The sequence below is a fragment of the Oncorhynchus clarkii genome, unplaced genomic scaffold (genome assembly GCF_045791955.1).
Source record: "Oncorhynchus clarkii lewisi isolate Uvic-CL-2024 unplaced genomic scaffold, UVic_Ocla_1.0 unplaced_contig_2451_pilon_pilon, whole genome shotgun sequence".
In the NCBI taxonomy this organism is placed as follows: Eukaryota; Metazoa; Chordata; class Actinopteri; order Salmoniformes; family Salmonidae; genus Oncorhynchus; species Oncorhynchus clarkii.
The window spans coordinates 57,709-74,469 of record NW_027258345.1 but is presented as its reverse complement, the minus strand read 5'-3'; the positions used below and the strand labels follow the sequence as shown (position 1 = coordinate 74,469).

The 16,761-nt window shown below is 46.9% G+C and overlaps 1 protein-coding gene across 4 annotated transcripts in view; it reads right to left on the bottom strand.

Annotated features, from left to right (window-relative positions):
• Positions 1-573: 573 nt before the first annotated feature.
• The window catches only part of LOC139396721 (uncharacterized), a 42,727-nt gene continuing 26,539 nt past the window's right edge, over positions 574-16,761 (bottom strand). For 2 of the 4 annotated variants that reach the window (XM_071143680.1, XM_071143683.1), the window contains 4 exons: positions 15,812-15,886; positions 15,040-15,142; positions 6,335-6,438; positions 574-3,981 (listed from right to left, as the gene is read on the bottom strand). In XM_071143680.1, the coding sequence (XP_070999781.1) occupies positions 3,864-3,981; positions 6,335-6,438; positions 15,040-15,142; positions 15,812-15,886 (400 nt within the window). In that variant the 3' untranslated portion in view covers positions 574-3,863. The remainder of the gene's footprint in view (positions 3,982-6,334; positions 6,439-15,039; positions 15,143-15,811; positions 15,887-16,761) is intronic. The other 2 variants (XM_071143681.1, XM_071143684.1) reach the window with 1 other exon arrangement.

Sequence of the window (16,761 nt, the reverse complement as noted above, 5' to 3'; positions counted from 1 at the left end):
AGAACGTACACAGAACTCTGCACTGGCAAGCAAAGTCTTGGATGCTCTCTTTTTGGCCTTGAAGTCTCTTCGCCCTGTCCCCTCAGTCTTCAGAGAGAAATGACCAGAGGAATGCAGTCTTGAATTTGCCCCAGGTATTAACCTGCGACCTTTCAACTCGCCACCAGTCTATGGCTGTGACCTATGGCAGCTCACACACACACCAAATAAAATTTGATTTGACACTATAGACACCTATTTCAGTTGGGAGGAGGTCTTGTCTTCTGTCAATCATACCCACTAATATTAATATTTCATAACAGAACCCCCCACCTTACAATAACACATAACCCCCCACCCAATAACACAGAACCCCCCCCACAAAGTAACACAGAACCTGCGGCATTACAGCTGAGGAAATCTGTGAGCTGATATCTACATATACTATATCTACTCCAACCAGGGAACCGTGTTTAAGAAGAGGAGAGGATTAGTCGTGACTGAGTAATTAGACATGAGAGGTCGGAACTGAAATGTATATTTCTTACATGTCAGTGTGATATTACACCACTAATTAAAACACCACACACAAAATACATCTGAAAGTATAATCTGAAAGATCATTTTAATGATTCATGGAATGTGTCTGTAACCAAAAGATTTGAAACACAGAAACAAGTCAAGTAATGACCTTATGCCATTCAGATCAAAGCAGGTAAAGTCAGGTCAACAGATAGCAAATTAAGTGTTCAGAAAACCTATTTTGCAGGCAGCCATGGTAGAACAGGAGACCGAGGTTAAACTGCTAAACATTGCCATCTGGTGGACAATAGCAGTACTAGCAGAATTGAAATGACAGTGTCAACAGAAACATGAAAAACAGACATACCTGGTCTAAATCACTGTGTATTATGACTTTCAGCTAGTTTAGTGGTGTTCCCATCGCCCATCCAGTTCTACCTTCGGCGTCTTCTCTTGGTTATACATTAATACACTTCTTTAAGTCGCAAAATAAAGTCTTTACAATAAAAAGTGGTGCCACTTTGATGTGAAAACGGACACTATAAACACAATTTAACAACGCTCCTCTCATACTCTTCAACACGTTGAACTAATGAAAAACAGAAGACCATTCCTGATAACACTACATCAAGGAAACCTGTTGATTCAACCATATTTGTTTCCATCCAATCTTTTCACGAGTGTAAAGTACACGTCTTTTCTAAAAAACAAAAACAAACAGTCACAACAGGTCTGATGCAAACAAACATTTTTCGGTAAACTTTCCAAATGTCGACGAAACATGAAACCAGCCAGACTTTATGAAGCAAATATTGATATAATAACCATAATTTCTAAGTTAACTTGGAGTCACAGTTGTGTGGTCCTCCCACTACGACTCAATGGGAACCCGTACAGTTTATTAAAGTAATAACATAAGTTATGAACTCCAGGGTGGTGAGAGTCCACGGTGATGAGCTTGATGCTTCTTTCCAATAAATATTGAGGGTCTTAATCTGCTGACATGAAGATCTATGCTTGACTGCTGTTTGACAAATACAATGATTCTCTTTTGTCCATAATAATAACACATCTCATGTAGGCTATAGGTGCGCACCAGCCAGCGGCCCCGTATCTGCACACTGCCAGCTGTTGGCTAGGCTATAGGTCTATAGGTGCGCTCCAGCCAGCGGCCCTGTATCTGCACACTGCCAGCTGTTAGCTAGGCTATAGGTCTATAGGTGCGCGCCAGCCAGCGGCCCTGTATCTGCACACTGCCAGCTGTTGGCTAGGCTATAGGTCTATAGGTGCGTTCCAGCCAGCGGCCCTGTATCTGCACACTGCCAGCTGTTAGCTAGGCTATAGGTCTATAGGTGCGTTCCAGCCAGCGGCCCTGTATCTGCACACTGCCAGCTGTTAGCTAGGCTATAGGTCTATAGGTGCGCTCCAGCCAGCGGCCCTGTATCTGCACACTGCCAGCTGTTAGCTAGGCTATAGGTCTATAGGTGCGCTCCAGCCAGCGGCCCTGTATCTGCACACTGCCAGCTGTTAGCTAGGCTATAGGTCTATAGGTGCGCTCCAGCCAGCGGCCCTGTATCTGCACACTGCCAGCTGTTAGCTAGGCTATAGGTCTATAGGTGTGCTCCAGCCAGAGGCCCTGTATCTGCACACTGCCAGCTGTTAGCTAGGCTATAGGTCTATAGGTGCGCTCCAGCCAGCGGCCCTGTATCTGCACACTGCCAGCTGTTGGCTAGGCTATAGGTCTATAGGTGCGTTCCAGCCAGCGGCCCTGTATCTGCACACTGCCAGCTGTTAGCTAGGCTATAGGTCTATAGGTGCGCTCCAGCCAGCGGCCCTGTATCTGTACACTGCCAGCTGTTAGCTAGGCTATAGGTCTATAGGTGTGCTCCAGCCAGAGGCCCTGTATCTGCACACTGCCAGCTGTTAGCTAGGCTATAGATCTATAGGTGTGCTCCAGCCAGCGGCCCTGTATCTGCACACTGCCAGCTGTTGGCTAGGCTATAGGTCTATAGGTGCGCTCCAGCCAGCGGCCCTGTATCTGCACACTGCCAGCTGTTAGCTAGGCTATAGATCTATAGGTGTGCTCCAGCCAGAGGCCCTGTATCTGCACACTGCCAGCTGTTGGCTAGACCGTATCAATACCAGAGGGGGTACATGCTTTATAACCAAAACCTTTATGAAAAAAAAACTCCCGTCAAATCGCAAAAAAGAGTTTTGTGTTCACTATGTAATCACGCACAGCCCGTTATCTGAAACTAGTCAATTTGATGGAAACACAGCCCGTTATCTACAACTAGTCAATTTGATGGAAACACAGCCCGTTATCTACAACTAGTCAATTTGATGGAAGCACAGCCCGTTATCTGAAACTAGTCAATTTGATGGAAACACAGCCAGTTATCTACAACTAGTCAATTTGATGGAAACACAGCCCGTTATCTACAACTAGTCAATTTGATGGAAGCACAGCCCGTTATCTACAACTAGTCAATTTGATGGAAACACATCTCCGGTAGGAAAATGCGTGTTTTGTTTTTGTCACCAACTGGATGGAAATCTAGCTTGTGGAAAAAAAATAATAAGAAAAACAAACTTCTCCATCTTCCATAATGAATCTACATAACTCCCTGTGTGGCCCTGATGAGGACTTATGTCGTTTGACAATAGCATCCATACAGGCAACAGGCAATCAATATATCAAGCCTTTCTCCAATATAAAGTGAATGAGAACATAGCAGGGAACATGTCAGTCCAGGGAACATGTCAGTCCAGGGAACATGTCAGTCCAGGGAACATGTCAGTCCAGGGAACATGTCAGTACAGGGAACATGTCAGTACAGGGAACATGTCAGTACAGGGAACATGTCAGTCCAGGGAACATGTCAGTACAGGGAACATGTCAGTACAGGGAACATGTCAGTACAGGGAACATGTCAGTACAGGGAACATGTCAGTACAGGGAACATGTCAGTCCAGGGAACATGTCAGTACAGGGAACATGTCAGTACAGGGAACATGTCAGTACAGGGAACATGTCAGTACAGGGAACATGTCAGTACAGGGAACATGTCAGTAGAAGCTGTGATTCTGTCCCAGCGGTCCATTCCAAAAAACAGGATTAGCAAATTAGCCAGCTAACTTTGAAAAACAACAGCGACATATTAATTACATTTTCTAGTTGATTAAAAAAAAATAGATTTGTTTATTGGTTGAGTCAATTATAGTTTAACAAATTTTAAGTCTACTTATATAACTTTTTAATAAAAATAAAAAAAATCATATTTGAAAAGTAAGTCTGGGAGGGGAAACCTCATTGATCCAGCTTCCAGGAACAGGTTATTGGTGTGTGGGTTGTCTGCTGTTCACTTGTTGACCTTGTCCCTGTCGATGCCCTTGTGTTGTGGCACGTGTCTGAAGATGCAGGTATTGTGTCGGACACAGCCTGTGGTTCTCCAGAAGTAACACTCCTGACTCTTCTCTCTGTAACACACGGACAAGAGCTTTCAGAATACACAGACTGAAATGTTACCTAGAGACAGCTGCCGATGTAAAAAAAGGCTTTATAAATAAACATGGGGTTTTCAGAAACTCAGGCGGGGGGGGTGTGGGGGTCCGTTAGAATAGTAAAATACACAAGGTGCAATTTTGAAATGTCGTTGTGCATCAGCAGTTCCTCTTGTTATGTCAGTTATTGACAATCAGTCAATTAGCCATGTCAGCTAACATGGTTTCAGATTGGTAAATTAGCCTAGCCGGCTATCTAAGCATGGTCGAACTACCGACCGGAGGGCCCTCATTGATTTTGATAGTCACATCACTAAAAACTGCAAACATTTCCTCTAAAGTCAAAATGTATAGAACTGCATGACATTTGGTAAAATGCTGAATCTTCTCTCCACCCCATGGTAAAATGCTGAATCTTCTCTCCACCCCATGGTAAAATGCTGAATCTTCTCTCCACCCCATGGTAAAATGCTGAATCTTCTCTCCACCCCATGGTAAAATGCTGAATCTTCTCTCCACCCCATGGTAAAATGCTGAATCTTCTCTCCACCCCATGGTAAAATGCTGAATCTTCTCTCCACCCCATGGTAAAATGTGTAGAAATGAACTCTACAAATAAAATAATAATCTCTCCACTGTCAAGAGGTGGGCTGCTAAAATGTTTTGCTCCAAATGTGGTGGGGTCTGCACAACTGTGGCCCCTCATGATGAGTTCAGACTTTGTATGAGTCTCTCTATGTGAATCAGATTTTGGAGCTTTGACCGAGTCGGATGCCAATCACCCTCCCCCTCCCAGATTGTCCTGGGGAATGTTGTCAGAAGTTTTCTCAGAAAAGCTCTCACTTGACATTTACGCACCATGTCTGACCATTATTGCAGAGAGATTACTCTCCGGGGAAGAAGCTGAGGCGTCAGAACTGGGACTGCCGCTAGGCCTCCACAATATAAATACACTTTCCTTCCTGGTTGAGGATCAAACAGAGAACCCCCCACCAGAGAGGAAGGGGGGGGGGGGTCTTATGACTAACGACCGGTCGTAAACTCTCTCTGGACCTGCGGAACAAAGGAATCTGATGTGTGTGTGTGTAGAGAAGAGAACGTGCCGCCAAAACTCCAACATCCAAAAGTGGATAATGAAACAATATTTCTAACATAAAGAATGTGGGAAATGGTTGGTGGGGATGGAAACAATAATTATGTCATATCATTTAGCATGCTGTGATGTCATAACATCGAAATGTTATAAAACTTATATGATTAAATATGGAACTACGCTAAAAGAATGTGAATTTAGCCTTCTAAAATGAGAATTGTTATTATATACAGTTTTATCCTATCAGTAACCACACCCACGTGAACACAGACATTATGCCAAAAGGATGGAACGCCCCCTTTTTAAAGAGTGCATAAAAGGACTGCTAACGATATTTACACCAGGACCGTGTGGAGCAGTGGCTACATATTGAAATGGTTTAAAACTACCAGAACAGAAAATGGTAAGACTCAAAACTCTTGAGTGAAGAAGATGGACTACATCGGAACATTCTGTCTGCAACTGTCTAAGTACTTTAGTCTAGTAAACTCGGCTGAGAACCACTGAGTGCGTAACACTGACGTATCCAGTCTAAGGAACTCAAGAGACAAAGAAGCCTACAACAACTGAGGACATTGTGATCTCTAGTGGGCAACCAGAGACTTATGTCGACCTACTCTCCAGAGACGGACAAGTGGTTTCAACAGAGAGATGACAACGGCAAAGAAGTGTAAATATATGTGGCATTTCTTTTCGAATGAGCGGTCGTTCATGTGCAAACTATTAATTTTTCATGAGCATAGCTTCCACATGTATGTACCAGCCCACTTTGTCTCTCCCTCTCTCTTTATCTTACCATTGTGTAACAAGCCATCATATCGGGTTAGTCCACTAGGGACTTTTCATTGCATTATGTTAGTAATCAATTCAACGTGTGTGTTTATGTATTTAAGCCAATTTGTGTATCGCTGAATCATCATTTAGACTAGGGTTCGTGCAGATATCTAATCATTTTGCCACGTTCAGAATGAGACTGATATGAGGTAATATTGATTAATAGATGACTGGTATGATAATGATATATTCTGATATATTCTTGGAGTTCATTCGGGAAACGGTAACTCATTAAACAAACTTTATCCGTGGTGCCCCAAGTTACTATGAGTTAATTGTTACATGATTCATTTAATCCCGTAATAACTAAACATAGTTAGTTGATGTGATAAAATAGCCGTCATCACATGAATGATAGACACGTCACGACAACAAGAGGCTGGGTGTGTGTTTTCTACTCACGGTGCGTTGGTGAGGGTGAAAGCTAATTGGGACAAGCCCAGTTTCTTCTGCATCACTCTATCGGGGTGACGGACAGCCAGCATCACTCCGTTCAACATCTCACCCTGACAGACAAGACACAGAGACAGACTTTAAACAGCTGGAGACTCAGTGCAGGCTGATAGAACCAAGTTCTATCTCTGCAAATCTAGTGTTGACAGGCTGATATATGACAGAGAACAATATATATATTAGAGGTCGACCGATTAATCGGAATGGCCGATTTCAAGTTTTCATAACAAATCGGAAATCGGCATTTTTGGGCGCCGATTAATTTTTTTATACCTTTATTTAACTAGGCAAGTCAGTTAAGAACACATTCTTATTTTCAATGACGGCCTAGGAACGGTGGGTTAACTGCCTTGTTCAGGGGCCGAACGACAGATTTTCACCTTGTCGGCTCGGAGGATCCAATCTTGCAACCTTACAGTTAACTAATCCAACGCAATAATGACCTGCCTCTCATTGCACTCCGAGGAGCCTGCCTGTTACGCGAATGCAGTAGAAGCCAAGGTAAGTTGCTAGCTAGCATTAAACTTATCTTATAAAAAACAATCAATCAATCATAAATCACTAGTTATAACTACACAGGGTTGATGATATTACTCGTTTATCTAGCGTGTCCTGCGTTGCATATAATCGATGCAACGCTGGGGGATGATTTAACAAAAGCGCATTTGCGAAAAAAGCACAATCGTTGGACGACTGTACCTAACCATAAACCTCAATGCCTTTCTTAAAATCAATACACAGAAGTATATCTTTTTAAACCTGCATATTTAGCTAAAAGAAATCCAGGTTAGCAGGCAATATTAACCAGGTGAATGTGTCATTTCTCTTGCGTTCATTACATGCAGAGTCAGTGTATATGCAACAGTTTGGGCTGCCTAACTTGCCAGAATTGTACGTAATTATGACAACATTGAAGGTTGTACAATGTAAAAGGAATATTTAGACTGATGGATGCCACCCGTTAGATAAAATACGGAACGGTTCCGTATTTCACTGAAAGAATAAACGTCTTGTTTTCGAGATGATAGTTTCCGGATTCAACCATATTAATGACCTAAGGCTCGTATTTCTGTGTGTTATTATGTTATAATTAAGTCTATAATTTGATAGAGCAGTCTGACTGAGCGGTGGTAGGCAGCAGCAGGCTCGTAAGCATTCATTCAAACAGCACTTTTGTGCATTTTGCCAGCAGCTCTTTGCAAGCCCAGCGCTGTTTATGACTTCAAGCCTATCAGCCTAATGGCTGGTGTAACCAATGTGAAATGGCTAGCTAGTTAGCTGGGTGTGCGCTAATAGAGTTTCAAACGTCACTCGCTCTGAGACTTGGAGTAGTTATTCCCCTTGCTCTGCAAGGGCCGCGGCTTTTGTGGAGCGATGGGTAACGCTGCTTCGAGTGTGGCTGTTGTCGATGTGTTCCTGGTTCGAGACCAGGTAGGGGCGAGGAGGTGGACGGAAGCTATACTGTTACACTGGCAATACTATAGTGCCTATAAGAACATCCAATAGTCAAAGGTTTATGAAGTACAAATGGTAGAGAGAGAAATAGTCCTATAATTCCTATAACTACAACCTAAAACTTCTTACCTTGGAATATTGAAGTCACATGTTAAAAAGGAACAACCAACTTTCATATGTTCTCATGTTCTGAGCAAGGAACTGAAACGTTAGCTTTCTTACATGGCACATATTGCACTTTTACTTCTCCAAGACTGTGTTTTTGCATTATTTAAACCAAATTGAACATGTTTCATTATTTATTTGAGGCTAAATAGATTTTTATTGATGTATCATATTAAGTTAAAATAAGTGTTCATTCAGTATTGGTGTAATTGTCATTATTACAAATAAATATATATATATTTTTTAAAGAAACATCGGACGATTAATCAGTATCGGCTTTTTTGATCCTCCAATAATCGGTATCGGCGTTGAAAAATCATATTCGGTCGACCTCTAGTATATATATGACAGACCGATAGTAACAGACACTGGCAGACGTACAGCGGCAACAGACCGTAAAAGGAGTCCAGCCATAGGCAGACAGTAACAGACAGCAACAGACAGTAACCGACAGCAACAGGCAGTAGCAGGCAGCAATAGGCAGCAACAGGCGTACAGCAATAGACAGTAGCAGGCAGCAACAGACAGTAGCAACAGGCAGAAACAGACAGCAACAGACAGTAGCAGGCAGCAATAGGCAGCAACAGGCGTACAGCAATAGACAGTAGCAGGCAGCAACAGACAGTAGCAACAGGCATAAACAGACAGCAACAGACAGTAGCAGGCAGCAACAGGCGTACAGCAATAGACAGTAGCAGGCAGCTACCGATAGTAACAACAGGCAGAAAAAGGCATCTTTGAGCAGTCTCAGATGTCCTGATATTTTCTAACAGGTTTGATTTTATCAGCACAAAATCTGGAAAGATCTTGAAGGTGGAGCTGAGCAGCGACACATTTTGAGAACGATGAACAGCAATAGCCAGAGAAAAATCCAGTATCATCGTTTAGTGGGTGACCCAGTCTCCACCACATCGTTTACTGGGTGACCCAGTATCTAACACATCGTTTAGTGGGTGACCAAGTCTCCACCACATTGTTTAGTGGGTGACCCAGTCTCTACCACATCGTTTAGTGGGTGACCCAGTCTCATCGTTTGGTGGGTGACCCAGTCTCATCGTTTGGTGGGTGACCCAGTCTCCACCACATCGTTTAGTGGGTGACCCAGTCTCATCGTTTGGTGGGTGACCCAGTCTCCACCACATCGTTTAGTGGGTGACCCAGTCTCCACCACATCGTTTAGTGGGTGACCCAGTCTCCACCACATCGTTTAGTGGGTGACCCAGTCTCTACCACATTGTTTAGTGGGTGACCCAGTCTCTACTACATCGTTTATTGGGTGACCCAGTCTCCACCACATCGTTTAGTGGGTGACCCAGTCTCCACCACATCGTTTACTGGGTGACCCAGTCTCCACCACATCGTTTAGTGGGTGACCCAGTCTCTACCAAATCGTTTAGTGGGTGACCCAGTCTCCACCACATCGTTTAGTGGGTGACCCAGTCTCATCGTTTAGTGGGTGAACCAGTCTCATCGTTTAGTGGGTGAACCAGTCTCATCGTTTGGTGGGTGACCCAGTCTCCACCACATCATTTAGTGGGTGACCCAGTCTCCACCACATCGTTTACTGGGTGACCAGGTCTCTACCACATCGTTTAGTGGGTGACCCAGTCTCTACTACATTGTTTAGTGGGTGACCCAGTCTCCACCACATTGTTTAGTGGGTGACCCAGTCTCCACCACATCGTTTAGTGGGTGACCCAGTCTCTACCAAATCGTTTAGTGGGTGACCCAGTCTCCACCACATCGTTTAGTGGGTGACCCAGTCTCATCGTTTAGTGGGTGAACCAGTCTCATTGTTTAGTGGGTGACCCAGTCTCATCGTTTAATGGGTGACCCAGTCTCTACCACATCGTTTAGTGGGTAACCCAGTCTCATCGTTTAGTGGGTGACCCAGTCTCCACCACATCGTTTAGTGGGTGACCCTGTCTCCACCACATCGTTTAGTGGGTGACCCAGTCTCTACCACATCGTTTAGTGGGTGACCCTGTCTCTACCACATCGTTTAGTGGGTGACCCAGTCTCATTGTTTAGTGGGTGACCTAGTCTCATCGTTTAGTGGGTGACCCAGTCTCCACCACATCGTTTAGTGGGTGACCCAGTCTCCACCACATCGTTTAGTGGGTGACCCAGTCTCATCGTTTAGTGGGTGACCCAGTCTCCACCACATCGTTTAGTGGGTGACCCAGTCTCCACCACATCGTTTAGTGGGTGACCCAGTCTCTACCACATCGTTTAGTGGGTGACCCAGTCTCTACCACATCGTTTAGTGGGTGACCCAGTCTCTACTACATCGTTTATTGGGTGACCCAGTCTCTACCACATCGTTTAGTGGGTGACCCAGTCTCCACCACATCGTTTAGTGGGTGACCCAGTCTCTACCAAATCGTTTAGTGGGTGACCCAGTCTCCACCACATCGTTTAGTGGGTGACCCAGTCTCATCGTTTAGTGGGTGACCCAGTCTCCACCACATCGTTTAGTGGGTGACCCTGTCTCCACCACATCGTTTAGTGGGTGACCCAGTCTCTACCACATCGTTTAGTGGGTGACCCTGTCTCTACCACATCGTTTAGTGGGTGACCCAGTCTCATCGTTTAGTGGGTGACCTAGTCTCATCGTTTAGTGGGTGACCCAGTCTCCACCACATCGTTTAGTGGGTGACCCAGTCTCCACCACATCGTTTAGTGGGTGACCCAGTCTCATCGTTTAGTGGGTGACCCAGTCTCCACCACATCGTTTAGTGGGTGACCCAGTCTCTACCACATCGTTTAGTGGGTGACCCAGTCTCTACCACATCGTTTAGTGGGTGACCCAGTCTCTACTACATCGTTTATTGGGTGACCCAGGCTCTACCACATCGTTTAGTGGGTGACCCAGTCTCCACCACATTGTTTAGTGGGTGACCCAGTCTCTACCACATTGTTTAGTGGGTGACCCAGTCTCCACCACATCGTCTAGTGGGTGACCCTGTCTCCACCACATCGTTTAGTGGGTGACCCAGTCTCTACCACATCGTTTAGTGGCTGACCTTGTCTCCACCACATCGTTTAGTGGGTGACCCAGTCTCTACCAAATCGTTTAGTGGGTGACCCAGTCTCCACCACATCGTTTAGTGGGTGACCCAGTCTCATCGTTTAGTGGGTGAACCAGTCTCATCGTTTAGTGGGTGAACCAGTCTCATCGTTTGGTGGGTGACCCAGTCTCCACCACATCGTTTACTGGGTGACCAGGTCTCTACCACATCGTTTAGTGGGTGACCCAGTCTCTACTACATCGTTTAGTGGGTGACCCAGTCTCCACCACATCGTTTAGTGGGTGACCCAGTCTCCACCACATCGTTTAGTGGGTGACCCAGTCTCTACCACATTGTTTAGTGGGTGACCCAGTCTCCACCACATCGTTTAGTGGGTGACCCAGTTTCATCGTTTAGTGGGTGAACCAGTCTCATCGTTTAGTGGGTGACCCAGTCTCTACCACATCGTTTAGTGGGTAACCCAGTCTCATCGTTTAGTGGGTGACCCAGTCTCCACCACATCTTTAGTGGGTGACCCTGTCTCCACAACATCGTTTAGTGGGTGACCCAGTCTCCACCACATCTTTTAGTGGGTGACCCAGTCTCCGCCACATCGTTTACTGGGTGACCCAGTCTCCACCACATCGTTTAGTGGGTGACACAGTCTCTACCAAATCGTTTAGTGGGTGACCCAGTCTCCACCACATCGTTTAGTGGGTGACCCAGTCTCATCGTTTAGTGGGTGAACCAGTCTCATCGTTTAGTGGGTGAACCAGTCTCATCGTTTAGTGGGTGACCCAGTCTCCACCACATCGTTTAGTGGGTGACCCAGTCTCCACCACATCGTTTACTGGGTGACCAGGTCTCTACCACATCGTTTAGTGGGTGACCCAGTCTCTACTACATCGTTTAGTGGGTGACCCAGTCTCCACCACATCGTTTAGTGGGTGACCCAGTCTCCACCACATCGTTTAGTGGTTGACCCAGTCTCTACCACATCGTTTAGTGGGTGACCCAGTCTCCACCACATCGTTTAGTGGGTGACCCAGTCTCATCGTTTAGTGGGTGAACCAGTCTCATCGTTTAGTGGGTGACCCAGTCTCATCGTTTAGTGGGTGACCCAGTCTCTAACACATCGTTTAGTGGGTAACCCAGTCTCATCGTTTAGTGGGTGACCCAGTCTCCACCACATCGTTTAGTGGGTGACCCTGTCTCCACCACATCGTTTAGTGGGTGACCCAGTCTCTACCACATCGTTTAGTGGGTGACCCTGTCTCTACCACATCGTTTAGTGGGTGACCCAGTCTCATTGTTTAGTGGGTGACCTAGTCTCATCGTTTAGTGGGTGACCCAGTCTCCACCACATCGTTTAGTGGGTGACCCAGTCTCCACCACATCGTTTAGTGGGTGACCCAGTCTCATCGTTTAGTGGGTGACCCAGTCTCCACCACATCGTTTAGTGGGTGACCCAGTCTCCACCACATCGTTTAGTGGGTGACCCAGTCTCTAACACATCGTTTAGTGGGTGACCCAGTCACTACCACATCGTTTAGTGGGTGACCCAGTCTCTACTACATCGTTTATTGGGTGACCCAGTCTCTACCACATCATTTAGTGGGTGACCCAGTCTCCACCACATCGTTTACTGGGTGACCCAGTCTCCACCACATCGTTTACTGGGTGACCCAGTCTCTACCAAATCGTTTAGTGGGTGACCCAGTCTCCACCACATCGTTTAGTGGGTGACCCAGTCTCATCGTTTAGTGGGTGAACCAGTCTCATCGTTTAGTGGGTGACCCAGTCTCCACCACATTGTTTACTGGGTGACCAGGTCTCTACAACATCGTTTAGTGGGTGACCCAGTCTCTACTACATCGTTTAGTGGGTGACCCAGTCTCCACCACATCGTTTAGTGGGTGACCCAGTCTCATCGTTTAGTGGGTGAACCAGTCTCATCGTTTAGTGAGTGACCCAGTCTCATCGTTTAGTGGGTGACCCAGTCTCTACCACATCGTTTAGTGGGTAACCCAGTCTCATCGTTTAGTGGGTGACCCAGTCTCCACCACATCGTTTAGTGGGTGACCCTGTCTCCACCACATCGTTTAGTGGGTGACCCAGTCTCATCGTTTAGTGGGTGACCTAGTCTCATCGTTTAGTGGGTGACCCAGTCTCCACCACATCGTTTAGTGGGTGACCCAGTCTCATCGTTTAGTGGGTGACCCAGTCTCCACCACATCGTTTAGTGGGTGACCCAGTCTCCACCACATCGTTTAGTGGGTGACCCAGTCTCATCGTTTAGTGGGTGACCCAGTCTCCACCACATCGTTTAGTGGGTGACCCAGTCTCCACCACATCGTTTAGTGGGTGACCCAGTCTCTACCACATCGTTTAGTGGGTGACCCAGTCTCCACCACATCGTTTAGTGGGTGACCCAGTCTCCACCACATCGTTTAGTGGGTGAACCAGTCTCTACCACATCGTTTAGTGGGTGACCCAGTCTCCACCACATCGTTTAGTGGGAAACCCAGTCTCTACCACATCATTTAGTGGGTGACCCAGTCTCCACCACATCGTTTACTGGGTGACCCAGTCTCCACCACATCGTTTACTGGGTGACCCAGTCTCTACCAAATCGTTTAGTGGGTGACCCAGTCTCCACCACATCGTTTAGTGGGTGACCCAGTCTCATCGTTTAGTGGGTGAACCAGTCTCATCGTTTAGTGGGTGACCCAGTCTCCACCACATTGTTTACTGGGTGACCAGGTCTCTACCACATCGTTTAGTGGGTGACCCAGTCTCTACTACATCGTTTAGTGGGTGACCCAGTCTCCACCACATCGTTTAGTGGGTGACCCAGTCTCATCGTTTAGTGGGTGAACCAGTCTCATCGTTTAGTGAGTGACCCAGTCTCATCGTTTAGTGGGTGACCCAGTCTCTACCACATCGTTTAGTGGGTAACCCAGTCTCATCGTTTAGTGGGTGACCCAGTCTCCACCACATCGTTTAGTGGGTGACCCTGTCTCCACCACATCGTTTAGTGGGTGACCCAGTCTCATCGTTTAGTGGGTGACCTAGTCTCATCGTTTAGTGGGTGACCCAGTCTCCACCACATCGTTTAGTGGGTGACCCAGTCTCCACCACATCGTTTAGTGGGTGACCCAGTCTCATCGTTTAGTGGGTGACCCAGTCTCCACCACATCGTTTAGTGGGTGACCCAGTCTCCACCACATCGTTTAGTGGGTGACCCAGTCTCTACCACATCGTTTAGTGGGTGACCCAGTCTCCACCACATCGTTTAGTGGGTGACCCAGTCTCCACCACATCGTTTAGTGGGAAACCCAGTCTCTACCACATCGTTTAGTGGGTGACCCAGTCTCTACCACATCGTTTATTAGGGTGTGACCCAGTCTCCACCACATCGTTTAGTGGGTGACCCAGTCTCTACCACATCGTTTAGTGGGTGACCCAGTCTCCACCACATCGTTTAGTGGGTGACCCAGTCTCTACCACATCGTTTAGTGGGTGACCCAGTCTCTACCACATCGTTTAGTGGGTGACCCAGTCTCTACTACATCGTTTAGTGGGTGACCCAGTCTCTACCACATCGTTTAGTGGGTGACCCAGTCTCTACCACATCGTTTAGTGGGTGACCCAGTCTCTACCACATCGTTTACTGGGTGACCCAGTCTCCACCACATCGTTTAGTGGGTGACCCAGTCTCCACCACATCGTTTAGTGGGTGACCCAGTATCATTGTTTAGTGGGTGACCCAGTCTCTACCACATCATTTAGTGGGTGACCCAGTCTCTACCACATCGTTTAGTGGGTGACCCAGTCTCTACCACATCGTTTAGTGGGTGACCCTGTTATTACGATTTTAAAAGTGGTGTAGTGTACAGACAGAGAGGAACAGTCAGAGAGGAACAGTCAGAGAGGTACAGGCAGAGAGGTACAGGCAGAGAGGTAGAGACAGAGAGGTACAGGCAGAGAGGTACAGGCAGAGAGGTACAGACAGAGACTTACATTTAGAGTCCTGATGGCTCTTTCACAGTGGTCCATGTTGGTGTAGTTGATAAATGCACAGTTGGAAGAGCGCAAGATTTTGATACTGTGGATCGTCCCAGCACTGACAGAGAGACAATACAACCCATTAACAGTCTTCTAGTCATCGTACTGTCTTATGTTACAGTGTATATATATATATATATATATATATATATATATATATATATATATATATATATATATATATATATATATATATATAGAATCCAGGGCCAAGACGTGTTGCCTCAGCTGAACAGGGTGGTTATGTGCTGCTAGAGAAGGGGAAGGAGGTGGAAGAAAGAGGAACAGGAGAGGAGGTGGAGAGGAGGTGGAGACAGGACAGGACAGGAGGTGGAGACAGGAGAGGACAGGAGGTGGAGACAGGAGAGGACAGGAGGTGGAGACAGGAGGTGGAGACAGGAGAGGAGGAGGAGACAGGAGAGGAGGAGGAGACAGGAGAGGAGGAGGAGACAGGACAGGTGGTGGAGACAGGACAGGTGGTGGAGACAGGACAGGTGGTGGAGACAGGAGAGGAGGAGGAGACAGGACAGGTGGTGGAGACAGGACAGGTGGTGGAGACAGGAGAGAAGGTGGAGACAGGAGAGGAGGTGGAGACAGGAGAGTACAGGAGGAGGAGACAGGAGAGGACAGGAGGAGAGGAGGAGGAGACAGGAGAGGAGGATGAGACAGGAGAGGGGGTGGAGACAGGAGAGGGGGTGGAGACAGGAGAGGAGGAGGATGTTCCTACCTGCTGAAGAGGCTGTGTAGCATTGGTTGTGTTGTGTTGGGCCCCAAACAGCCAACATATACAGGAAACAGACTGCTGTGGAGAGAGAAACATCTTCAGTGGCAGGAAGTCCGATGAAAAGTAATTCCAACAGTACCCAGCTATCAGACTCAAAGCTACAAATCAACAGTACCCAGCTATCAGACTCAAAGCTACAAATCAACAGTACCCAGCTATCAGACTCAAAGCTACAAATCAACAGTACCCAGCTATCAGACTCAAAGCTACAAATCAACAGTACCCAGCTATCAGACTCAAAGCTACAAACCAACAGTACACATTATATTGACAACAGTGTGCTATAACAGACAGCCCTAGACTCTTACTGTATGATAGCCATGCTAGGGCTCGCCAGCGTAACCATTCAAACAGGGCTCGCCAGCGTAACCATTCAAACAGGGCTCGCCAGCGTAACCATTCAAACGGGGCTCGCCAGCGTAACCATTCAAACGGGGCTCGCCAGCGTAACCATTCAAACGGGGCTCGCCAGCGTAACCATTCAAACGGGGCTCGCCAGCGTAACCATTCAAACGGGGCTCGCCAGCGTAACCATTCAAACGGGGCTCGCCAGCGTAACCATTCAAACAGGGCTCGCCAGCGTAACCATTCAAACGGGGCTCGCCAGAGTAACCATTCAAACGGAGCTCGCCAGCGTAACCATTCAAACGGGGCTCGCCAGAGTAACCATTCAAACGGGGCTCGCCAGCGTAACCATTCAAACGGGGCTCGCCAGAGTAACCATTCAAACGGGGCTCGCCAGAGTAACCATTCAAACGGGGCTCGCCAGAGTAACCATTCAAACGGGGCTCGCCAGAGTAACCATTCAAACGGGGCTCGCCAGAGTAACCATTCAAACGGGGCTCGCCAGAGTAACCATTCAAACGGGGCTCGCCAGAGTAACCATTCAAACG